This window comes from Sapajus apella, unplaced genomic scaffold (assembly GCF_009761245.1).
Source record: "Sapajus apella isolate SASKATOON/1434 unplaced genomic scaffold, GSC_monkey_1.0 scaffold31, whole genome shotgun sequence".
Classification (NCBI taxonomy): Eukaryota; Metazoa; Chordata; class Mammalia; order Primates; family Cebidae; genus Sapajus; species Sapajus apella.
The window spans coordinates 16,800,833-16,826,647 of NW_022436971.1; the positions used below are offsets into that span (position 1 = coordinate 16,800,833).

The window sequence follows — 25,815 nt, forward strand, 5'->3', positions numbered from 1 at the left end:
TCAGTTGACATTTTTTAGGAGTCTTTTTTTCCCCTCCCCTGCTAGGCTTTGGCGAACTCTGGTAAAATTAGAACATGAAGAATGGCCTTGCCCTTTTCTCTGCCTGACTTGCTTCCATAGGATTTTGAAACATCAAATATTGAAGAATTGTATGTTTAAGAACTTTCTCCCAGAACGGATGAAACTTATTTAGAGCTTATTGAGAAGATGATGTTTGTAAAATAAAACAGCGTTGTCCCTAGGTGGAGAATTACTTAAAACTAAGACCACATTCCAAGAGGTGGTGTAATCATATGTGGAAATACACATGGCGTTCTACTTACAATGGCAGCCGGCAGAAGAGGGAGGGAAGCCAGGGCGTTTCTAAGCCTCAGCCCCTTTTCTTTGCTGCCAAATGCTAAGATCCATGCTAGGTACCCCTGTCATAGCAATGCAGCTTCTCAGTAGGTGTGAAAGTAGTTCAGATCCAGAGAGTGGAGAGTTCTAACTGCTGTCTCAGTCAAGGTCAGTCTTGAGGGAGTGAATGAGGGTGCCAAGCAGTGTGTCATGGGCTGGGGCCTTTTCAGAGAGGTAGGCAGGGGGCATTCCTGTGCTCCAGTAGGTAGGGGACTGGGTTACTTTTCTAACTTACCGATCACGAACATTCCCAAACATATGCAAAAGGAGTGAACGGAGGATGCCCATGTGCCTGTCACTCAGCAGTGACAGCGGCAGCATTTCGCTGTATCTGTCTCATCCATCCATATTCCCTTTAACTTTTTCTGGAGTATTTTAAAGCAAATATTATATGTTATGTAACTTCTCCTTACAAACTTCAGTATGCATCTGAAAATACCAATTTCACTCCTAACGAAACAAAATATTCAGTATTATGTCATACCCACCCTCACTCAAATTTCCCCACCAAGCTAAAAAAAATGTCCCTTTAGAGTTTCAGGATGCAGGCAAGGCCCATTCATTGCATGTGGGGATGGTATTACCAAGTCTCTTCAGTGCTTGGTCTTTGCTTCTTCATCACCGGCTTGCTGGGCAGGTTGGGCTGGTCGTCCAAGGATGTCCTATTCCGAGTTTGTCTGAAGCTTCCTGTGACCCCATTTCGATCCTCTCTCGTCTCCCATAGACAAGAAGTTAAGTCTCAGGGATTGATGTTACTCCAGATTGAATTTTTATTCTTTTCTTTTCCCTAAGAATACTTCACAGGGAGTGCTGCTGACATTGACCATGTCCCATCAGGAGGCACCTCATGGCCAGCTGTTTGCTCTTTTGGATATTGATCAGTGGATTCAGGTAATCGTTTCTTTATTAACAGCCTGTGTCATTACAAAATTTCCCATCAACCTTACACTTTTTGAGTTTGCTAAACTTTGATGATCATGGGCTAAATCAGTTACTACTTCAGTTACTACCCTCATCGTTAGGGATTCAACATGGTGACTTTCTAACTCTTTCAGCTGTGGTTATCTGAAATCCAGCTCATACTGGAAAGGCAGGAAAATGCTTAATTATTTCTCTTTAATTCTCCATTTTTAGAATGTGCTGGTGCCCTAGAAACCTCCATTGGTATCCAAAGCGTTTTTGCTTTATTTTTGTTTCGCTCTTTATTTTTAGTTTTACTTCCTGTCCTAGATCGGGAATCAGCCATTTCTCCAAGAAACGCTCGTTCCTTTCAGTGGTGAATGGTGTTGGATCATACAAATTGGTGTAAGTGGGTGCTTATTATTATTACCTGGTTGTCATTGCTTCTGGCATTTTCAGTGGACAGCTATGAAAAATGTTTTTAAAAAGAAGAAAAATAAATTTAAATTGACATTTTCAGTTCAAAATAAGATTTTAGAGTTTTTCCTTCTTGAACATTGTGCTTATGTTTCATTTCTCTTGCATTGAAAATCTTGGTTCCTAATGACATTAGTATAATTACTTCTTTGCTTATCCTACAATATACATATAATAGTTCAAAAATAACAATACCAATCTTATCACTAGCCACGTGACTGCTAAATGAAGTTTACGATTTCTTTCAGTTCTTTTTGTCCTTAGACTAGGTCTGCTGCAAGTGTGCAGTAAAACTGTCGAAGGTCAGCTGGAGTCGTTTTTTCTCTGTGTGGGTATGTTACTAACGAACTTGAGAAATAATTATGTCCATTTGTTGCCATTTTTTTTTCTACTTACATATTGTTTTTTAATTTTTAAATTTAATTTGTAAAAAGCATTTACATATCTCAAAGCCAAAACCATATGACAATGTACATTCAGAAATACCACATTTAATACAATATAATTGTAAAAATGGAGAATTAAAGAGAAATAATTAAGCATTTTCCTGACTTTACAGTATGAGCCGGATTTGATTTCAGATAACCATAATTGAAATAGTTAGAAAGTCACCATGTTGCATTTTCTTTTCTTTCTTTTCCTTTCTCTTTTTTTCTTTTTTCTTTCTTTTCTTTCCTTCCTTCCTTTCTCTCTCTCTCTCTCTTTCCTTCCTTCTTTCTTTCTTTTCTTTTCTTTTTTTCTTTTCTTTTCTTTCTGTTCTTTCTTTTTCTTTCTGTTTTGAGATGGAGTCTCCCTCTGTTTCCCAGGCTGGAGTGCGATCTCAGCTCACTGCAATCTCCACCTGCCTGGTTCAGCCTCCTGAGTAGCTGGGATTACAGGCACATACTGCCATGCCTGGCTAATTTTTTTTTTTTGTATTTTACTACAGACAGGGTTTCACTGTGTTGTCCAGGCTACTCTTGAACTCCTGAGCTCAGGCAATCCACTCACCTTAGCCTCCCAAAGAGTTAGGATTACAGGCTGAGCCACTGCACCTGGCCATCATGTTGCAATTTCTAATGACGAATGTATTCACTGTAATGTGATCACTGAAGGAGTAGCTGATCAGACAATGATCGTCAAAGTTGAGTAAACTCGTGGAGTGCAAGGCTGACAGGGAGTATACATTCAGAAATACACAATTAATACAGCACTCCATTTCTAACATTGTTTCCTCCACTCTGTTCTAGCCTCTCTCATCAATTACCACTTTCATTCATTTTATTTCTCTGAAAATATAAACAAATATGAATCGATGAGTTACTATTCCACCTTCCTTCTCATACAAAAGCTAGCACACCTATACACTGCTCTGCATGAGGTATTCTTGACTTGACGTTATGTCCTGGAAAGCCCGTATCAGTGTATAAAGATCTTCTCTTTACAGCACATCACCATGTATTAGCATACTAGAGCTTTTCCAAACAGTCCCAACATTTGGGTTGTTTCTAGTCACTTGCTATTAAAGACAATGCCAGGTCTATTAACCTGGTGCATAGAGTATTACATATTTTTGCAATGTAACGTTGGGATAGATCTCTAGGTGTGAGAAAGCTAGGTTAAAGAGTAAATGCATATGCAAATTTGCTAGATATCACCACATTCCTCTGAATAGGGTCAGAGTATTTTATCGTCAACAATATACAAGATTGTTTTCCCCTCAGTCTTGTCAACAGGGTATATTGTCAAACTTTTGGACTTTTGCCTGTTTGTTGGGTGAGAATTGTTATACAGTTTTTCATTTGCACTTGTCTTATTATGAGTGAGATTGACCATCTATTTGTATGCTTACAGGCTGTTGACTACTTTATCTGTGAACTCTGTTGCTACTATTTTCCTATTTCTAATTGTGTTGGATTTTTTCTTCTTAATTTTAAAAACATGTATAAATGGGCTGGGTGCAGTGACTCATACCTGTAATCCCAGCATTTTGGGAGGCCAAGGCAGGAGGATTGCTTGACTCCAGGAGTTTGAGTCCATCTGGGTAACATAGTGAGACCCTATCTCTACAAAAAGCAAGCAAGCAAGAAAGAAAAAATTAGCCAGGCGTGGTGGTGCACACCTGTATTGCCAGCTACTTGGGATGCTGAGGTGGGAGAATAACCTGAGCCCAGGGAGGTTGAGGCTGTGGTGAGCCGTGATCAATGCCACTGCACTCCGGCTTGGGTGACAGAGTAAGACCCTGTCTGAAATAAAACATGTATATGTGCAGAATATTAGCTTGGCTAAAATCCTTTAAGACAAGATATGTCTAAATTCAAGTTGCTTGAATGTTTACTGTGACATATTTCCTTCTACTGCCACAACCAGTTGGTACAGTCTGCCATATGTGTTGGAGCTTCTCTCTCTATCTTTTCTGTCTCTTATCTTGAGTTCCTATTTATCTTATGTTTATCTCTCTGTGCTCGTTCTAGATAATTTCTTCAGGTCCATCTTCCAGTTCATTAATTCTCTCTTCAGTAGTTTTGAATCTGCATTTTAACATTTTCATTTAGTTTTCAGTTTCAATAACCATAAGCACTTTGATGTTGTTCATTTTCAAATCTGCCTATTCTTTTATGTATAGTACTGCATGTTGTGATTTTTTGTTTTTGCTTAATTCTTTTACTTTCTTTAATCATCTTAGTTGTCCTTACTTTATAGCCATTTTAGTTCTTTTGTTTCTAATCTTTCTCTTTATCTACTGATTCTCTCATGGTAAATTGTTTTCAGTGTTTTTAAAATTTTTGAATTATAAGCCAACTTTCACCCAACCATGAAAATGTGAGAATTCTGTGTAGTCTGTATTGAGAAAATTTCTCTCCAGAGAAGCTTTGCATGTGCCATTTCCAAGCACTCCAGGGGTATCACCAGCCAGAAACCCATTTTTGTGTTAATAGCATCAGAATTTCTCAAACCAAGTGGGTAGTACATATTTGAATTTCCATCGCCCATAAGGGCATATTTATGGGTAAAAATTTTCAGAGGAGATTTTCATTTCCCTGTTGAGCTCAGGCTCACACACAAGCTTCCTTATGATCTTCCCTATTTTTTCTAATCTATAACTGAGATTGCAGGCCTTCCATGGTCCTGGGTGGTAGTCTCTATTCTGATGCCCTGCTTTACAGGATTGCAAAGCCTTGTCTGTAATTCCTCTTTGGCCAGTGCCCTAGTTTACTGGGATTGGTGCCCTCACTCAGGACTGCCACGAATGTGTGCACACTCTTCCCACTGTCTTCTGTTTCGTCTTCCTGCAGGGCCTCTGGAAATCTCCCTCCTTCCTTCCTGACGGTCCCAGGTGGTGCTCATCATAGTGCCTACTTTAGTCAGCACTAAACAAAACGTGTTGTTGAGCTTCTCAACTTCCACTGCCTCTGGCTCAAATTAAATTAATTAATTAATTTTCTGAGACAGGTTCTTGCTCTGTTACTCAGGCTGGAGTGCAGTGGCACAATCATGGCTCACTGCAGCCTTGACCTCCTGGTGTCAAGAGATCCTCCCCCCTCAGCCTCCTGAGTAATTAGGGCTACACGCATGCACTACCACCCCCAACTAAGTTTTGTATTTTTAGTAGACATGGGGTTTTGCCACGTTGCCCAGGCGGGTCTTGAACTTCAGGGCTTAAGCCATACCCCCACCTCGGCCTCTTAAAGGGCCGGGGCCTTCAAATTATCTTTACGATGAAATAGAAAAACATCCAACACTTAGACAGGATCAGCATCCAGAAAGACATTCAAAGTCTGAAGCCCATTTTCCAGCGGCAAAATACATCAAAAATTGGAAGGATGCTTGGGGTGTCAAGCTGAAGGGGATTGGGATATCTCTGCACCTGCCTGCAGAGAGCTACATAAATTATTAGCTGTGGATTTTACAAGCTCTATAAACCAGCTCCTTATTGACAAGATATCATTTTCTATTAGAGTCTGCATCTTCACCCTTTACTTGGAAGCCCCTTTTATGTTCCTGAAAAGGTACTGTGCTCAGTCCCTCTGCCCACTGCCCGGTTATGTGCTTCTGGCTGCTCACTGAGCACCTCTGAGTCCTGTTTCCATAAAGTACACAGACCACATGTTAGCCTACCTTCAAGGATGTTGCCATGGCTTTGAAAGTGAAAATTAAATGTAAGCTGACCTGCACATTTATTGTTTGAGGTTAGTGTGATCTTGATTCAAAAACCAGCTAAGGACAATACAAGAAAATAAATCACAGTTCCATTTTGCTCTCAAAAATTCCAAATGAAATATTGGCTAACAGAATCCACAGTGGATATAAAAAGTAATAATACATTATGTTCACGTAGGAGCTAATTCGGCAATGCATGGCTAGTTCAGCATCAGAAATATCAGTGTACTCCACCAGAGAAAAATAGTATCAGTAAATGCAGTCAAAGTATTTTACCAAGTTGACTCACAAATTATGATTTAAAATTCTCAAAACACCCCCTTCCAACAAGCCTAGCAATTGAAGGGGTCTTCTGAAAATTGAGAAACAGTATCGATTACAACAGAAGCCTACAGTCACATCACACCCAATGGAAAAGAATGTGATTGATTTTCATTGGGGTCTGGAATAAGAAAAGGAGGCCGGCTCCCACCTCCTACTACCTTAACACTGGTGGCCTGGGCTAATAGTTACTAAGGAGTTCCGAAAAATTAAAACAAAATTAAACAAAACCTCCAGGAACGACAAGGAAAAGCATTCTGGCTTTCATGTGACTTCACAATTCATTGATCCCCACAATCCAAGCATAGTCTCTTTGAGGCCAGGATGCTGTCTGATCTTTTTAAGAATCTACAGGACAGCACCTAGCGTATGGGTTGGTGGCAGGTAGTACTTTGCAAAAGGGGTTCCTGTCTATGCTATGCAGCAGCAAAGATGACACGAGATCCACACGGAGAACGGCTGTACACATGCTGGAGCAGCACCCACTTGGAAAGGCCGCACTCCCTGGCGTTCTCTTCCGGGACCCCCTCCACCCCGCGGATTGCTCTCGGGGTCCCAGGCCCCAGGCCCACCAGGCCCCGCGCGCGAGCCGCCGTCCTCGCGCCGGCCAGCAGGTGGCGCCCGGGCTCCACGGCCGCAGTCCGGCAGCGCTGCTGGCGCCGCGGGAAGCCGCCTGCGAGTGGGGCCGCCGCGCCTCGGAGGCGGCCACCGGGGTCCCGGGGCCAACGTCGCCAACGTGCCTGGCAGGGGCTCAAAAGGGACCGGCCCGCCCCTGGGTCCCGCCCGCACTGCTTCCGTCCGGGGACGATCCCCAGGGCCTTCGAGGGGTCCCCGCGGCTGGGGGGCGACCGAGGGGCTGGCGCCTGCGACTCTGCGAGAGGCGAGGCCGGGGTCGGGCGGGGACCGGGCCGCGCTTCAGGGGTCGGCCGGGCACACGGCTGGCGACAAGTGGGGGGACCTCGGGGCCACGTCCACGGGGAGCCTGCGGAGGGGGAGCCGCCCCCTCGGCCCCCGGAGCGTCCTTGGCGTGTGATGATCAACAACAGCGACAGCCTCGCGCTGGCCCCGCAGAGCCCAGTCCCCGCGTGGGTCCTCAGGGCGATCCCGGCTCCACGGACCCACCCTCCTGCAGCGTCGGCGCCCGAGGAGACCGATCGGGGTCAGGGCGAGGGGACGCGCGGACTCCTCCGTGGCGCCGCCCGAACACCTGCTCTGCCCCAGGTGAGCCTCAGGTGAGCCGCTGCCCCGCCCGGGCCCGTTCCTCCCCCGGTTCGCGTCCACCTGGGACCCGCTTCCAGAGCCTCCCAGCCCACCTCGCGCCCCGGGACTGAGAAGCGCGGATCAGTCCCGAGCACGTGGCCGCCCGCGGTCTCTGGCGTGGACGGGCTTCTGCCCTCTGCCTCTTCCTTCCTGTCCAGGGTGGCAGTGAAGACTGGGGCGATTGAAAAGTCCGGGAAAGTGCGCCCGGCCCACCCAGTCTCGCGAGGCCTGGGGGTGAGTGGGGTTGGGCGGCTCCAGGTGTGGAGGTAGGCGAAGCCAAGCAGGCATCAGGAGCCGGGGCCAGGTGACAGCTTAGCTCCCTGGGCAAACAGTAACCCTCAGGTGTTTCTGCCTTCTCTTAAACCTAAACACCCTTAAATTCAGGTGTTGTGAATTCTGTGCAGCCTCTTTTCTTCTCCCGATTTACTTTCATTTACTCCAGAGAAGCGTTTTAACGCCCACTCAGACAGGTAGTCCTGCCACACTCCCAGTACTCACAACCACAACTCATTCTTGGCTTTAAACTCAGCCCTAAAGCACAGAACCAAGCTTTCCCTTCAGGACTCAGAGGCACTTGTGTGCCCAAAGCCTCCCCAGTCCCTGTCAACTCAGCCTTCTGCATCATCACACATCTGATAAGGAGATTCTTCATACACAAGCAAAGGCTTCAGGGCTGGTGGTGGGCGGGGGGGCTGAGGGAGAAGGCGGTAAAGAAAACTGGTGTCTGTGTGTGTGTGAGAGAGGGAGAGAGAGAGAGAGAGAAGAGGGAGTGCCAGAGAGATCTTAAAAACCACTCGGAATTCAGGTACTGACTTCAGACATGTTTTATTATAATCGTATACAGTCTACATAAATTTGAACTTGTATTTATTTGGGTTCAGTTATAACATAGCATAATAAAAATCAAAGCACTGGTCTCCTCTGAAATAAAGCAGGCAATCACCATTCAATAAACACACTTGATTTATTTTGTATAAAAGGGTTAAGTTTACAACTAAACTTTTATAAAAAGTTTAGCATGAATAAGTACATCATTACACTTTTTAATGCAGAAATAGACATCTCTGCCACTATACAAGAAAACTCTAATTAAAGAGTTCACAAGGTTTCACTCAATAGATATATTTATATATAAATATATACACAGCATTCAGTAGGCTTGTGTCAAAAAGGTAATTTCTGACCAAAAGACTTCATTTAAGTGACTGAATACTGGATCCTTCTGGTATTCACGCTCCACCTTTGAAAAAAGGCAAAGTCTGCTTAGATTGGGCAATTCCTTGTGATTTTAACGTTTTCGCTCCCCATGGTGGGAATAGTATATAAAGGAAACCTTCCAACTGCAGAAAGGGCACTTAAAGTCTTTTTCATAAATAACGAATATCACAGTCCAGGTCAGGGAACACCCTGGGAAGATGATCATTCTTAGTTTTCCTTCCATTTTTTTTCTTTTTAAAAAGGTCCATTCAAGTTGTCCTCCTTGCGAAATGGTTGAAAAATAAGTTCAGCACTTAAAAGATTCTGTGGATTTGTTGTTGTTGTTGTGCAAAGAAAAAAAAAAAAGTCATGAACACCTGCAAAAGATTGGGAGAGAAAGGCATGTGTAAGAGAATGTAACCTAAGGGCAGAGGCGGGCAGACTGGCGCCGGGAGGAAGCCACAGTTTGAACATTTAACCAAACACTCAAAGATTGGGCAAACCCTGGCGTCCAGATGCAACACACACACTCCCCTCGACAGCACAAATTAAACATTAAAATAGCAGAGACTCAAGGGAAAAACTTCCCAACTCAATCTCCTATTTGGATCTCCAACAGCAGTGCTACAGGCGCCAGTCTGCTTCTTGTAACAATTATTTGATTGAAAACAGCCCTTTAGTTAACAGATAGGGAAGTCTGGGATCCCACATCACAGGCTCTAAGGCACAGGGTAGCAATCCTGTGCTACCCCAGAGAATCCCAGAGGACTCTAGTTTTAGGGAAGGAGGATCACTGTGGAATTTGTGGCGATAAGATTAATTACAGTGGAGGTTAGTACCTCATAGTACCAGAGGAATCGTAGGAAGAGCCAGGGCACTGAATTTGCTACAAAACCGATACACACGTTCCTCGGCCGCCTTCGTAGTAAGTTATTGGCATCATTTCCTTTTAAAGGAAACGTTCTGTGATCTCGAGTACCCAGAGCTACAAGCTCCTTAACGTCTAGTGAGAATGGAGTACGGATAACACCGAGAAGTAAGCATGCACTTACCAAATCAGACATTTCACGGATACACAAGCACCCTCACACAAGCAACAACACACGGGCGCACGCACACACACGGAGCGGCAGTTTACCCACGGGTGGCACAGGCAAACACTCACCGCATATTCAGCCACACAGTGCCTTGCTGTCATTTGACATTAACTCAGAAGGGAATTCAGAAGCCTGGAGAGAAAGAGGATAAAGGGTACGAGGTTAAGACAATGTTAAGTAGAAAGGGCTTTTTTGTTGTTGAAGTAGTCCACAGACCAGCAAATTCCATTAAACACGTTTATGGTAACAATTCAGATTCAAAGACAGATGCATTCACATGTCAGAACTTACTAGCAATTTCACGCACGGCGCAGTCTACAGCAGCGTTTTAAGAAAATAAAGTTAAATCGCTCATGCGAAAGTCACCGTCTGGGCTACGGATCTCCTAGTGACAGCCCAGGCGACCGCGGGAGTGCGCGGCGGCGGGGCGGGGGCCCCGGGCAGGGCTTACCTGCAGGGACAGGATGCTGATGTCCGTGTTGAGGGTGGTCAGCGGCGTCCGGGACGCCTGGTTCTGCCCGGGTCTCTGGTGATGCAGGCTGACAATAGTGGGATGCGAGTCCAGGGCGATCTGCAGGTCCAAGATGTAGTCGATGACGTGCTGCAGGATTTCCATCTTGCTCACCTTCTTGTTCTGGGGGATGCTGGGCACCAGCTCCTTGAGCTTGGAGTAGCAGTCGTTCATGTTGTACAGCAGGCTCATTGGGTCGTCCACCGGGGTTTTGCTCCGGGAGATGCCCAGGCTGTGGTCTGACAGGCTGCTTTTCCTAACGGACCTCACGGGACTGAAGGCTTTCATGCTGACCGCAAGGGAAGGCGAGACCGGGAGGGAGCTGGCTGCCCTGAAGCTCAGGCCGCCGCCGCCGCCTGCTGAGCTAGCTGCGCTTGGCACCGGGCTCGGCTCAGAATGAATCCCGAGCCCCCGGCGGGGCGGCTTTTATCAGCACTCGCCGGGGCCACACGCTCGGGCTTCCCTTCCTCCCCATTGGCGGAAGGCGGCGTGTCCATCAAGCCGAGCGGGCGCTTCCATTGGCGGGCGCGGGCGCGGGGCGAGGGCTCGGTTCTTCCGCGTTAGCAGCCAATCCCCGTGGGGTGGGCGGGTCGCGAGCCCAGCTGGGGTGGTAAATAGAGTACAGTACAGAAAGCGCGGGGCGGGCGGGGAGCGGGGAGCGGGGAGCGGGGAGGAGGAAGGGGAGGAGGGATGGGAGGAGGGAGGGGAGGAGAGGAGGGAGGGGGAGGAGGGAGAGGGAGGGGGCGGAGGAGGGAGAGGAAGAGGGGCAGGAGGAGGGGGGAGGAGGAGGGGGAGGTGGAAGGGGGAAGAGGAGAGGGGAGTAGGAGGAGTAGGGGGAGGAGGGGGAGAAAGGGGGGAGGAGGAGGGGGAGGTAGAAGGGGGAGGAGGGGAGGGGAGTGGGAGGAGTAGGGGGAGGAGGAGGGGGGAGGAGTAGGGGGAGAAGGAGGGGGGAGGAGGAGGGAGGAGGAGAGGGGAGGAGGAGGAGGACGGTGGAGGGGGCACACCCAGGGATCCTAAATGTACATTCTTAATTCTAATTCCAAGGGCGAGGCAAGACCTTCGCCGTGGGGCTGTTGCCAGACCAAGCGTTGCACACCTTGGAGCTGTCGGCAGCCCTAAAAATCACAGCGACAGGGGCGAGTTCAGCACCGCAGTGGGGAAGCCTCAGTTCACTGCAACCCCTCGGAGAGAGAGCGTGAGGAAAGACAGAAAGCATTTCAGAAGAAAGTGAAAACGCAAATTAGGTTGCCACTGAAGAGTCACGTTTGTAGAGTGAGTTCGTCTCTTCAGATAAGGAAAAGTTATGGTAACACAAACAAACCACCCACGCAGGCATTCGACGACAGGTTTAGTGTGGGCTTTTGCAACCCGGAGCAGCGCGGGAGGCATTACTGTAAACTCAGGAGAATGAGTACTTATTGGAAACCATGCCCAGCCTCGCCGGTCGGTCGCTAAGGATCTCTCCCAGGCAGGGCGCTTTCAGGGTTCCTTTCCAAAAAGGCGGCAGGCTATTCTGATGATCGTATTAATCGGAAACTATTAGGAGAATTTGCATATTGAAACTGCATTTACATACGCTGCCCTTGAAAGGCTGCCGGTCTGTGCCCTTCAGAGTAGACGGCAAAGTAATGTGATTAATTATGTACGAATTGTGATTTCTGGTGTCACATTCCAACACCTAGAGGCGTTCTAAAGCTTTGTGACTGATAGGTGGCCCTAGCCGTTGATTGACATCTTCGCACTATTTACGGAAAAAAAAAATTGTCATGTATGAGTTTTGGAATTTTTTCAGCACTGGTGAATAGAGGTTCAGGTATTTTTTTTTTTTTTTGCCTGTAAATCTTTAAGAACTCATTCTTTTAGTCTAAATTTTTAAAAAGTTTATAGTTATTTACTCAAATACCTTGTAATTCTCACATAATTCTAGCTTATCTTGACTTCTGTCTTGAGCACACTGTGTCAGTTTCGTGTTTTGAAAATCATATTTTCTCTAAAAAACAATAAACTAGACAACCCCAGGAAAGGCAATATTCAAATCTTACTTTCTGCCTCAATCTCTACCTCTGCATTTAAGAAAGAGGAAGGGGCAGCCCTAGAGGCTGAAAGGAAAGCTCAATGACGGGGAAACACTGTTCCTTCCTTTAATGATTAATTTCTCAGCTGGTGGGCCCGGCGGTCTCTGACCTTCACGTGACAGCCATGCCCCCCCAGGACGCCTCTCCAGGGAGGCAGAGTGGGTGGCGTTGAGGTGGAGATCACCTTCATGGCATTCAGCCCCCTCAGTTTGGAGAAGGTGAGTGGTTTCCTGTCCAGCCAGAAATCTGCCTAGGGCCTTCCCAAGGCTCACGATGCTGCCTGCGACTCCGTCCCTGACTGCGTTGGATGCACCGCGTCTCTTCTGATATTAAGTCTGGAAGTGATTTACTATCCGAGTCCTCCCACAGTTCGAGCCTTTTGATGTGCTTTGTGTGCATGTGTTTCTGTCACATACGTGCCACAGTGGAACAGATTTTGTTTTGACACTATTTTGGTTCATGATGTTATACTTTGACTATTTTACAATAATAGCCAATGTAAACAAACATCTTTGGGATTCTCAAATTATTACTTATGATTCTTGGACATTGCAGCTCTTCGATACTGACGCATTCCTAGCTTTTTCCAAGGACACCGTATGTTAACATCCGTGCCAGCCTCATTATCCCCACAGCCAGGCTCTGGGCTGGGCGGTAATGAGCATTGTGCGGTTTCACTTTACACTTTGCAAAGTTGATTAAGGCAGTGCCTTCTCCCATGATCATTTCTGTACCCTGATGTAGAAAAATGGCTAAATATGGTGAAAGTTTTCTGGTGTTTCTTTCTTTAGCTGCCATGTCAGAGTCCAGTCTGCCTGGCTGTGTTTAAGATTCTATTGGCACGCTACCCAGTTTTACATTCATTTAAAGATCATTTAAAGGGGATTACGAAGCTGTATAAGTTAATGATTTAAACAAGGCCTAACTCACTAGTGTGTCTGTTTCAGCACGCCCAATATGAAATAACCTTAAAAATTGTTTTCGCGGGGGGATATCGTGTTGGAGCATTTTCAGGGTGGGTTTAAGGCACGTCAAAATCTGTCCATTGGTGGGGTTGCATTTGAGGCCTCCAAAGTTCAAAGGGCCCCTGCTGCCGGAGCGCCAGATCCGCGGGCGGTGGGAAGGTGTGCAGAGCTTCCGCTGGTGGGTGTCGGTGCGGTCCCCCTGGACTCCCCACCGGGACGCCCCCACCCCGTGGCAGCGACAGACCTGCCTGTCCGGTCCCCCAGCCTGTCTCCAAGGCTCGCTCACGCCACCTCTAGGGCCGGCCCCGCCGCAGCTCCCGCGTCCGGGCCCCTTGCGGTAATCAGAAGCAGCTCTGGGCCCTGAGCTCTGCACTGGCCCGGCAGTCTTTGCCATCCCCGCGTGATGCGCCGCGGGTGGGGGGGGGGGACGGGAGGAGCCTGCGGGGGCGGGGGGTGCGTCTCAAGGTCCTCCCTGCACATCTGGCGCAATGGGGAGCGCTCGCCTTTCTTCCCCCGGTTTTGTTCTCACAGCTGTGTCCATTCCGCCCGTGACCCCGCGAGTGATCCCTGACAGGTGATGAATTGGCAGCGGCGGCGGCGGCGCGCGGGCCAGGCCGCGGCGGGGCCGGAGCCGGAGCCCCGGAGCAGACTCTCTGGCGCCAGGCGCGTGACGCCGCCCATTCACGCCGCCCGGCAGCCTTGTCCTCCCGGCGCCGCTCAGGCGGCTGCCATGGCAACCGCGCCGTCACTCAGCGCGCGCGTCCAGCTGATCAATGCCTGCGAGGCCCGGCAGTCCCAGGCTCGCCCCGGCCCGGCCGCCGGCCCCGCGCGCACCTGCAGCCGCTGCACGTCTTAAGTTTCGAGTGATTTGGGGAAGGAAGGAGGACGGAGAAGAAAAGAAAAGGGGGAGGGGGGTGAGGAGCGGAGGGCAGGATGAAGGAAAAAAAGCCGGGAGAGGGAAAAAAGAAATCTTCCTGTTGCAAAAGAGGGCATAATGTGGCTTAGAGGTTGCCAAAGCAAAAGGTTTTGCTTTATTTTGTTTTTGCAACCGAGGCGTTCGGGGTGGGGCTGGCTCGAGGGAAGGGTGGATGGGAGAAGGTCACTATGTTAGCGCATGGCGAGATTTATTTATTCCTTTGGATCATTTCGGTTTCTCGTCGGATGGCTTTGATCCTGGACTCCTAAAAATATTTTTGAAAGACCCCCCCCCACCCCCGTATCGTCCTACTGCCTAACTCCTCGGAACTCTTCGAGGTTGCCCAAAACCATTAGATTTTTTTCTAGAACAGCCCTCTTCTCCGCCCTGGGAGAGCCGGGAGGATGTGCAGCCCCAGTCCTCCAGCTCGGTGGAGCCTCCCGCGCAGAGCCTAGCGCGATTCGCGCTCTCATTACCACTACAAAGCGCGGGCCAGACCCAGCCCCTTTCTAATGCACCGTTTTCGACTGAGAACATCTTGGCAAGAAACTTCCAAGTCAGCCTGCAAATGCAGACGCCTCCTGGGTCCTGACTTTATCTCCAGGGAAAGTTCCATTTTAAGAACCAGATGCCAACATTCCCGGACAGTTTATGGCATCCGGATCCCTCAAGGGTGCTCATCTGCAGTTGAGAGCGTTAGTAGCAGTTATTTATCGTCTGTCCCGGAGAGGAGTTCCTGGACATAAATGTTCTCTACTGGCCCTAAAGCCGGGGGCGGAGGCTGTGTGTTGTGGAGTGGGGGGCGGAGGAGGGGGGGGCAAATGTTCCCAGTCCTGTTATCTGGTTTAGCAACTTTTGTTGTGGTTTTCGAGGAAACGGCATCTGGATTACATAAGGATTCAAGTTTTTGCTGTACTTGTTTATTTAATACCTTGGCAAGAGGGAGCCCTTACCCTGAAACCAGATAACCGATTTTGGGTTTAAAACAGCTTTAGATGAGGGGCAACGCGAGGGGAAGAAAATGAGCAAAGCCACAAAAAGCAAACAAGGGGATGTTTATTTTTCCCTTTTTGGGTATTTTTTGAAGACCTGCCTAATCTCTTACACTTCTTGTTGCACACAGCTAGTAAATGGCATTAACAAAGCGTTTCACGGACTACAACGGCTTAACAGTGGCTCCTCCCCTTCGCTGCCACCATCCGGGCCGTCATTCCTTCCAGGATTCCCGCGCGGTCCTGTGTGCCCAGAGCGCGAGTGCCAGGTAGAACTCCGTGCTACATCCAATTGCTTGCAACCTTCTGATTCCCTTTTAGGGAGATCATTTTTCAGCTTGGCTCAAGGAAAGCAGAGTTTGGGAAGTTTGGCGGAGGGGCCGATTTAACTACGGGCACTGCAAATATTTTGTTACAAATGCTGTGAAGTGTCCCGATTTGTGGCTGCGTTTAGCTTTCACAAAGGATTTTCTTGTAACTTTTGTTCCGGTCACCAAATTAAAAAAGAAAATTAACTTCAGCAAGAGATAAGGTCTTGGAAAACAATCTTGGGCCGCCCGCGAACTGGCGGGAGCAGGGCTGGCGTCGCCGAGTCTGCGCCGCCTGGAGGCGCGCGTCTTGGGGTCCGGCCACCGCAGGAGCCTGGGTCATGCAGGGACCCCCCTCCATCCGCTGTGCGCTCCCCCCACTCCCCGCAGAGTGCAGCGCCCAGGCCGCCCCCCTCTGCCCACAGGCGTCCGTGGGAATCCGCCCCAGCCAGCGACAAGGGCGGGCTTGTCCGGAATCAAACTGCATCTTAATATTATAATGCGGCACCAAAAGCAAAACCCGAGGCCCGGGCTTGCAGTCCCTAACAAGAAACACATTGTGTTCGTTTTTTCTTTTTTGGCTCAAGCCACGTTCGCGCGCCGGCTCCGCCGCAGCGAGCCAAGTCCATGACTTAAGTGAGGAGGAACCCGCCTGCCCTGCACCACGTGCGCTCCCAGCTGGGGCAGCCACCCTGGTGCGCCCCGTCCACCCTGTCCCGGTCGCTGGGACAGGCTAGGGCCTGGCCGGGACACGCTTGTCCTGCGCCTCCGGCGCTTTGGAGCATGAATCTTTCTTGGCCCCCGGAGGCAGGTGAGCCCATCGCCCGGGCACTGGAGGCACCCAGGCGGCGCCAGCGCAAGTTGGCTGGTGGACAGATTTGTTTTTTCAGTAGTTCGAACCCCTTCCTTCCCTTGCTGTATCTTTAAGGCTTTCACTCCCACATTCAACCCTCTCCTCATAATGACAGTTTGCAGACTTCTCCTTTCCAGTTAGAGGGAGTGCGTGCATGGGTCCTGCAAGACCCCAGCCGTGCGCCTGTCGCGCGTCACCTCGAACCATTCCGCGGGGGGGGGGGGCAAGACCTAGGGCCGCATCTCCAGGAGGGAACCTGGAGACACCGCGGGCAGAGGCGACGTGGAGGGGAAGGCCTCCAGCTGGTGGAGAGCAAAACGGCCTGGTTAGCTCTGCGGGGGGTCCTGGGCTCTTTCCCGCCTCTTCCCACTGCTGCTGACACCAGGGCCCCCTCTGTTTAGTCCTCGGACTGCCCTTCAGGACTCTGCAGAAAAGACTGGGTACATTAAGGTCTACATTTAATTTTAACCATCATGCCTGCCTTTCTAGGATTCTGGGTGAAGAATATAGAAACTTTCCATTTCAAAGAAAAAAAGGTGACACAACAGCCCTCTTTAAGGAGAGAGTAAACATTCGATTTAGGTAAAAACAACTATTATTTTAAAAGCCTGTGTACGGCGCACCTCTTTTGCTGTTCACCTTGACCCTAAGAGTTTGGAAAGGCAGATGCTGCCCCCATTTCAGAGAGGAAAAAGCGCAGGCACCCATGAATGACAGACTCCTCAGTGGTGGCTTAGACTCCGGCCACACTTCCTAGGACAACCTGTCATCGTGCAGGGGTGTGTAACCTTGACTCCTGGTGGGGTATTGATTACTCTTTTAACCTTGAAATGCATTCATCCTGGGCAACTGGATTGCCCAGAGCTAGGAGTCTGTGAAAACAGTTTGTTCCCACTTTCCTCCAAAGTTAACACTGAGTGACTGAGCTTGACCCTTTGTGAACTAAAGGTCAACTGACATTTTAGGACTTTTCAAACCTTAGTGTATGTAAGAAACCCTTGTTTACACCCGGAGTTCTGGGGCCACCTGTACAAATTCCGATTCAGTAGGTTTGGTGAGCAGCCTAGAATATAGCATTTTAAGCAAGCATGGCGATGCTGATGCAGGTGGTGAGATGACCACGATTTGAGAAGCGTCAGATGAATAATTTGCCTCTTCAGTGCGCCCTGCAGCGGGCAGACTACTGGGTGAGAATCAGCCACTTGGACCCTTTAAGGCAGCGATCCCCAACCATTTTGGCACCAGGAACAGGTTTTGTGGAAAACAGTTTTTCCAATGGGGGGTTGGGGGAGTTGAGGGAGTGGGGCTGGGGGATGGGTGATGGGGACTGGGGGCATGGTTTTGGGATGACACTGTTCCACCTCAGATCTCTCAGGCATTAGATTCTCCTAAGGAGCCTGCAGCCTAGATCCCTAGCATGTGCAGTTCACAGTAGGGTTTGTACTCCTGTGAGAACTAATGCTGTGGCTGATCTGACAGGAGGCAGAGCTCAGACAGTAATGCTCACCCTCTGCACACCTTCTGCTCTGCATGGGATTCCTAACAGCCTACTACCTGGGATTTGGGGACCCCTGTTTTAAGGAACTGGACACTTGCTTTTAGAAATCAAGAGAAGGAAAATCTGTTATACTTACCCACATTTTCTCTTTTTCCTTTCTGATATTCCATTATTCTCCCTTTGATTAATTCCTTCTGTTTCAAGAGCATTTTTTGGATGGTCTTTTAGGGTACATATGTTGGTTTTGGTTACATGTTCCCTTAGTTTTCCTGCATGTGAAGTCTTGTTCTCATCTTCAGTCATGCAGGGTGTTTTTGCTGGATATAGAATTTGGGGTTGACAGTGTTTTTTCCTTTAAGCACCTGACATACTGTGGTGTTTTCTTCCTTCCATCAAGGTTTCTCTTATGAAATCTGCTATTTGAATTGCTTTTTCCCCACTGTAAGTAAGGTGTGGTTTCTCTCTCCTTGATTTCTTTGTCTTTCATTTTTGAAGTTCGCCTGTGGTCTATCTTGGCATGGATTCTGTTTGAGGTTCTCTCAGCTTCTTTTGCTAAACCCAGGAAATTTTCAGCCATTATTTCTTCACTTACTTTTTCAGCCCTGCCTTCTTTCTCCTGCCTTTCCAGAACTCCAATGATGCTAATGTTAGATCTTTTATTATAATCCCATAGGTCCCTGAGACTATGTTAATGTATTTTTTAAAAATATGTTTTCTCTCTGTTGTTCAGTTGGATAATTTCTGTTGTTCTATCTTCTGGTTCACAGATGGTTTCCTCTGCCCTTGCCATTGTGCTTTTGAGCCCATTCAATGAGTTTTTATTTTGGTTATTGTATTTTTTAGTTTTAATATTTCCCTTTCATTCTTCTTTACATCTTCTGCTTCTTTGCTGAGTTTTCTATTTTTTCATCTTTTTTTTTTTTTGTCTGTTCGTAATTGCTCATTGGAAGATTTTTCTGATGGCCCCTGAAGAATCCTTGTCAGATAATTCCAACATCTGTGTCACCTCAATGTTGGCAACTGTTGATTGTCTTTTCTTGTTCATGTTGAACTTTTCCTGGTTCTTGGAATGTTGAATTTTTTTTAAATTGAAACCTGGGCATTTTGGGGGTTATGCTATGATCTGGAGCTCATTTGAATCTTCTGTTATAGTGACCTGGCTTGGGAGGGGGGCTCCTCATGGGGCCTCCACTGACACTGTAGGGTAGATGCATCTTACCACTGGAAGGTGGTGAATGTCCCAGTTCTTATTCAACATTGACAACCCCAACTGGGAGAGAGAAGTGCCTGATTATCCCCTGGGTGGTAGATGGGGCGGGTGGTGCTTAGGTTCCCAGGTGGCCTCTGCTGATGCTGTGTGAGAGAGCTCATTGCTGACCTGGAGGGATGCCTGTCTGCTCCCCACTGCACCTTCTCTGATACCATCCTGTTGTTCAGGGTGGCGCCTCCTGACAGCAGGCTGAGGGTGGACATCTAGCTCTCCACTCAGCCTTCGTTGATGGGGGTAGAGTTGGGGCCACAGTCTTTTCTGTGGTGTTTGCTTATAGTGGGACGGTTATGGTCTAAAGGGTTCTGGTTTCTTGGCTTCACTCTTACAGTCACCATGTAACAAATCCAGACATCTCTGAGATCACCATGCAGTGAGGAAGTCCAAGCTGGTGGCATGAAGAGGCCACATGGAAAGGGCTAAAGGAGGGGCCAGCCTCAGTCATCCCAGCTGAGCTCCCGACTGGGAGTAAAAGAGGACCCCATGGATGTCCAGCCCAGTAAGATGACCTCAGCCCCAACTACCAACTGACCATGCACACAAGACATTGTGAGTGAGGCTGCCCACTGGACCCTAGCCGGTGGGACTGTAGAGTAACTTGTTGTCATAAGCCAATACGTTTTGGGGTGATTTGTTTCACAAAGTGGCCTCCAAAAGAGAAACTGGGGGTATAGATTTCTAGGTACAATCTTGTGCATTAATTGTCACTGTAATCATTGATAATTTATGCGTTTTTCCTAAAAGTTTTAAAACAACAAATAATTTATAGTGCATAAAATAAGCATATCCCTAAATACAACAAACCTACCTTTTTTTTTTTTTTTTTTTGACAGGGTCTCACTCTGTTGCCCAGGCTAGAGTACAGTGGCATGATCACGGCTCACTGCAGCCTCAACCTTTTGGGCTCAAGCAATTCTCCCACCTCAGCCTCCCAAGTAGCTGGGACTACAGGCATGTGCCAGTGCACCTAGCTAATTTTTTTGTTTTGTTTTTTGGAGACAGGTTTGTACTTCTGTCACCCAGGCTGGAGTACAGTGGTGCAATAGCTCACTGCAACCTCTACCTCCCAGGCTCAAGCAATTCTGGTGCCTTAGTCCCCAGAGTAGCTGGGACTATAGGCATGCACCACTGTGCCTGGCTAATTTTTGTTTGTCTTTTTTAGAGATGGGGCTGCATCATGTTGCCTTGGCTGGTCTTGAACTCCTGAGGTCCAGTAGTCTGCCTGCCTTGACCTCCCAAAGTATTGGGATTACAGGTATGAGCCACTGCATCTGGCTAATTTTTGTATTTTTTTTTTCATAGATGGATTTTCACCATGTTACCCAGGCTGGTCTTGAACTAATGGGCTCAAGTAATCTGCCTGCCTCAGCCTCCCAAAGTTCTGGGATTATAGGCATTACTGTACCTGGCCTAAAAGTACCTTAATTGAAAAGAAATACAGTTTATTTGACACATGTCTAGTATATCCTCAGAATATTTTTTTAACCAATAAGGAGCCCTACCAACTATCCCCCGAGATATAGAATTTATAACCCTATGTGATGACTAGATGTTTTGAACAAAACCAAGTGTGATGAATGGCTACCAGCTCAGAGGCCCTGGAGAGAACAAAAGACACCACACTGGTGAGAGGTAGCTGCCTGTGGACCGCATGATTTCCCAGCAAGGCAGTGAGAGCATCTGGTGCCTCCAGACACTGCAGAAACAGTGTCACAGAAACATCTCAGAGGCATCACTTCTCTTTATCAAGATTCTAAAGTGATTTCAACATTTTAAAAATACAGCATAAAGAATTTGAGTGTGGAGTGATGATCATTCTTCCAGGTTAGGATCAGGCTCTTTATCCCATTGTCTTGTTGATTTGATGTGCAGGGACTCCTGGGATGGGTATTGCCCAGTGACATGATCCCAGTGGGGCCATTTCTGATCCCAAGAAAGCAGTCAGGAGTGGGTGGGTGCAGCTACAGTTCATCAAGTCCTGCTAGTTCAAGTCATGAACCCTGAATTCCCAGGGAGTAACCACTAAAGAAATGCAGAAGAGGAAAATCCTTGCAATAAAGATGGATGAGGTTCTTTGGTTGCTGCAGTGTTGGGAGTGGGGTGCATGTTGGGACCTGGGGGGTGAGGCGGAGGGCTCCCCCAGTCTGTTCCTTCCTGAGCCTGATTTCTTGGCTCTTATGCAGCCCTTTTGTTTCTTTCGTCTCAGGGAACATCTGCACCCCTGGTTTGCAGTCTGTCCTTGGGTGAGTCACCGTGAGCCTCAGGTTCCTATCTGTAAAGAATGGGTAGCGCTTCTTCACTAAGCCCTTACAAAGCCCTCAGATATAGACTGTTGCTTTCATATCTTGCAGGCCAGCAAACTGCCAGTGTGAAGGAAGCCCAGGTAACCTGCCCACGTCAGAACAGCCAGGAGATGGTGGAACCAAAATCTAAGCCCACGCCCATCTGACTTCAAAGTCTGTGCTCCTGATGTTTGCACCGAGTCACCTCCTAAGACTTTCTGAAACTGGATTATATCCATTTAACTGTCTCTGAGAGAAATCCAAGCTTTAAAAAAGGAAATATTTACTATGGATATTTTACAATGGTTCCAAAACATGAAAGTTTTAAATAGAATATTCTTAACATCCTCACCACATCTTCAGGTTCCCTTACAGCCACTATGTTTTGATGACTGCCTATGGGAAAAAAAGACTATGCTTTCTGTAGATTTGAAAGGAATGGTGGTGAGGTAGGGATCATTCCCTGAGCACATCCTGCCTGTGGGCACTCCTCTGAGCATTGGGCCAGGCGAGGAGCCCATGGCGTTGTTTACTTTGAGATCCCAGCACTGCTAATGGGAGTTGGGCTATGATCCAGGGAGAGAACTAGCGTTGTCCTATTTGAAAATGGAGATGATAGTAGTGCCCTCCTCAGTGTTATTTTGAGCATTTGATGTATCTCAGACATAGTACCTGAAAAAATGTAAGTGCTCAGTAAATACGGTTGCCAGATAAAATGCAGGAAACCTATTTAAATTTAAGTTTTGGCTGGACAATGAATAGAATACTTTTTTTTTTTAGTATGAGTATGTCTTTATATTTTATCTGCTAAATTTAGCAACCTCCTCAGTAAATGATCACTACAATTGCAACAACTCCTTGTGACAGATATAGTAGATCTGTAAAGAAATAGGAACTTACATTTATTTTTACTAAGCTCTGACTGGTTAAGATAACTGGGCAAGAGAAGATATCTTTGACTAAACCTGCAGAATGTAGAGTATAGAAATTCTAATTTGAAGTACTATAGGACTAGAATGGCCAGGGGTGAACTGTAGAGAGCTTATCTAAAGAGTCCCAATTTCAGAAGTTCCTCAGAGACTTAAATGGGCCCACACACCCCTCCTGTGCCTTAGCATAAGCCAGATCACTGTATCAGTTATAAATTCATTTCCAGAGAAATGTACCCTGGAGGCCGTCTCCCACTTGAAATAGGACTGGCCAATCCAGATGTCCCCCAGGTGATGTTGGCTCAAGTATATAGCTCCATAAATTGGAGAATCTATTCAAGACAACAAGCAAAAGTATTTGTGACTGAGTTAGCTAATGCCAGCTGGTATCTTGAACAAATCCAGATCTCCAACCTGCCAGTTTATTTCTTAGTCTGAAACTTTTGTTACTGATTGACAGTGAGCTCTCATTCAAGCAGTGACTTAGAGATGCAAACTCTTGCCATTTTAGTAGTTCCATTGTATTCAGTGTGTGGCGTCCAAGGTGCCTGGGATCATCTCCATCAAGACTAAGGAAGAGGAAAGAGCTTGGAGAACCGCACTTGGGTGGTTTTTATGGATCAGGCATGGAATTGGCTTCAACACATTAGCTCACATTCCATTGGTTAGAACCGGGTTTCTCAGCTGTTAGTACAGGGTTAGTGTAGGGTTTCGGCACCATGAGCATTTGAGCTTGCCAAAGGCTAATCAGGGTTAGAACAAAGACACAAAGGCTGTGAATGTTTATTGTTGTGAGGGGCTGTACTGTGCACTGTGGAATGTTCAGCAGACTCACTAGATTCTAATATAACTCTCTTCTCTCCTCCAGTTATGACAACCACAGATGTCTCCTCTTCAGACATTACTAGATGTCCCCTGGGAGGCAAAATTTCCTGATTGAGAACCACTGTGTTAGAACTTGGTCACATGGCCACACCTAACCGCAAGGGAGGCTGGAAGACCTAGACTAGTAGTATGCCAGGAAGAAAAGAAAACTGATTTAGAGGCTGCTGGCCAGTCTCTTTCACAGTGACCTTCAGCGTACTGATTCTTTTGTAGCTATGGGGATACTCATGCCTGTTTCTGAGCTGTTTCCTGTGTGAGGTGACATAGTGAGAATGGAAGGGGTGACATGCTAGACGTGGGTGGGGTGAAGAGGACTGGAAACCACCATCATGTTTGGCAGCATTGAATGTTTATGACCATTTGAATAGTTGTGACAAGGGAACAGTGAAGGAGGAAATAACCATTTCTGAATACCCTTTTGCAATTTGCAAAGCACTTTTAAAGGTAAGAATGAGTTCCTAGACCATATTGGGGTGAGAATGGACATTGTTGGCTGCCATATCATTGGGAGGGTGCTTTGAGATCTTTGTCTTAAAAAGGCAGAGCGGATTTGGAGTAGAAGGAGAAATGTAACAATCTGGTATCTGAGTGTGTTTGCAGACAGGAATTGTCATTTGGAAGCACAAGAAAGGGAGGATGGCCCATTGGCATATATGGTACATTGTGTTTTCATATAATTATACATGAATGAAAACAAGAGGAAATGTGTAGGAAGCTGTTTACATAGTCCTTTTAATAATGTTTACATGAGTTAATGAACATGCAAACATATCTGATGAAAACATGTCAGTAGTGAAACAGCCTTGTGAAGAATCACATCTTACCTCAGGCTGGAAAAAAATAACAGGTTTTCCAAGCTCACAAATTGCAGCCAGTGTGCGTAGTTGCACAAATGACTTTGAGCTTGAAGACAACTATCCATCCATCTCTTCATCCCCTCATCCATTCATTCATCCCTTCATCCATCACTCCATCTACCCATCCATCCCTTTATCCAGCCATTCATACCTTCATCCACTCATCCATCCATCCATCCATCCCTTCAGCAATCCCTTCATCCATTTACGCATTCATCCCTTCATCCATCCATACATCATTTCATCCCTCCATTCATCCATCCATCCATCACTCCACCCATCCATCCCTTCATCTATCCATTCATGCACCCATTCATTCACCCCTTCATCTGTCCATCTATCCATCCATCCATCCCTTCATCCATCTACCCATTCATCCCTTTAACCATCATTTTATCCATCTATCCATTCCATTATCCCTTCATCCATCCATCCATCCATCCATTCATCTATTCATCCCTTCATCTATTCTTCCATCCATTCATCTCTCCATCCATCCATCCATCCATCCATTCATGTGTTCAGTAAACACTTATTGAACACTTATTATGTGCCAAGCACTCTCCTCAGAACTTAGGAAATACCAGTAAACAAAACCAACAACAATCCCTCACCACCTGGATATTACATTTTGATGGGAAGAGACAAAGTTGGTGAGTGAATCACATAGGTTATTAGGTGATAAAGGTGTAGGTGATAAAGGGAAGTGCCAGGAGCAAGGATCGGGTACAGTTGTGAATAAGGTGGCCCCAGCAAGTTGCACTGAGTAGGTGACATTTGCACAGAGACTTGATGAAAGCAAGGAGAGAACATGCCCATACCTGAGAACAGCATTTGTGGAAGAGGGAACAGCCAGTGCAGAAGTTCCAAGGCATGAGTTCCTGGTGCATCCACGGAACATCAGGGAGGCCAGGGTGGCAGAAACGTGGTGAGCCCAGGAAGGGAATAGGAAATAAATGTAGGAAGGTAGTGGTATACAGTGAGGTGGCGTGGGGGTGGAACTGCGACAGCCAGATAGTGTCGGTGTAAGGCCTCTTGGCCCTTGTTAGGACTTGGTTTACCATGGCACAACACACCCATAACATTGGCAAAAATTAAAAAGTCTGACAACAGCAAATCTGGATATCCAGTAAGGATGTGGAGCAGTGGGAATTCTCCAGTACTGCCAGTGGGCAGGCGCATCGGTTCCACCACACTGGAGCTCAAAGGGGCATTCTGAGTCGAGCTGAAGATGTGCCCCTCCTTGACCCCACAGTTCCGGCCATGGGCATGTGAATGAATGTGCGCATGTGCTGACTGCAGCATTTGTTTGTAATTACGAAAACATCTAGGTATCCATCTGTAGGAGTGGGGATAACGTGGGAGTGCCCTACAGTGGAGCTCTAGGGAGCAGTAAAAATAAAGGGATGAGACCTGCACATGTCAAAAGGAAGGAAGATAAAAGACATAAGGATGGGAGAAGAACACCTGGCCACAGAAACATATGTACAAGTATGATGCTGGTGTATCCAGAGTGTTCACACAAACAGCACAACACTACTCATGGTTTCCAACACGGTTATGAAAGTGTGGCACGATGCAGAGGGCCAGGAGTGCTGAACCCAGATGCTTGCTTCTCCAGGCGGGGGCCGAGGACCAGGGCCCGAGGTTTACTCCAGGAGCTTTGGTGGCACCTGCTGAATGTGCTGT

The 25,815-nt window shown here is 47.4% G+C and overlaps 1 protein-coding gene and 1 long non-coding RNA gene across 5 annotated transcripts; one reads left to right on the forward strand and one right to left on the reverse strand.

The window, feature by feature from the left end:
* Positions 1-8,303: 8,303 nt before the first annotated feature.
* On the reverse strand, positions 8,304-10,807 carry ID2 (inhibitor of DNA binding 2). Its single transcript, XM_032294214.1, has 3 exons — positions 10,240-10,807; positions 9,857-9,920; positions 8,304-9,068 (listed from the first exon to the last, which is right to left on the reverse strand). The coding sequence occupies exons 1-2, from the start codon at positions 10,585-10,587 to the stop codon at positions 9,864-9,866; spliced, it is 405 nt and encodes a 134-aa protein (XP_032150105.1). The 5' UTR covers positions 10,588-10,807; the 3' UTR covers positions 8,304-9,068; positions 9,857-9,863.
* A 3,325-nt stretch (positions 10,808-14,132) lies between these two features.
* LOC116562062 lies at positions 14,133-23,962 on the forward strand. 4 transcript variants are annotated; one of them, XR_004273735.1, is made up of 5 exons: positions 14,133-14,202; positions 15,379-15,516; positions 19,505-19,722; positions 21,380-21,416; positions 21,525-23,962. It is a non-coding gene; the product is annotated as an uncharacterized LOC116562062 (long non-coding RNA). The 4 variants fall into 4 exon arrangements; XR_004273733.1 differs by lacking the exon at positions 14,133-14,202 and adding an exon at positions 16,898-16,990 and having other exon boundaries at positions 14,258-15,516; XR_004273734.1 differs by lacking the exon at positions 14,133-14,202 and adding an exon at positions 14,258-14,362.
* The last annotated feature ends 1,853 nt before the right edge of the window (positions 23,963-25,815 follow it).

Bases quoted from the DNA above. Each gene is read 5' to 3' on its own strand.
- ID2 (XM_032294214.1), bottom strand. From the start codon at position 10,587: ATGAAAGCCTTCAGTCCCGTGAGGTCCGTTAGGAAAAGCAGCCTGTCA. The intron at 9,921-10,239 runs GTAAGCCCTGCC...CTTTCTCTCCAG, and splicing joins TCAGCATCCTGTCCCTGCAG to GCTTCTGAATTCCCTTCTGA.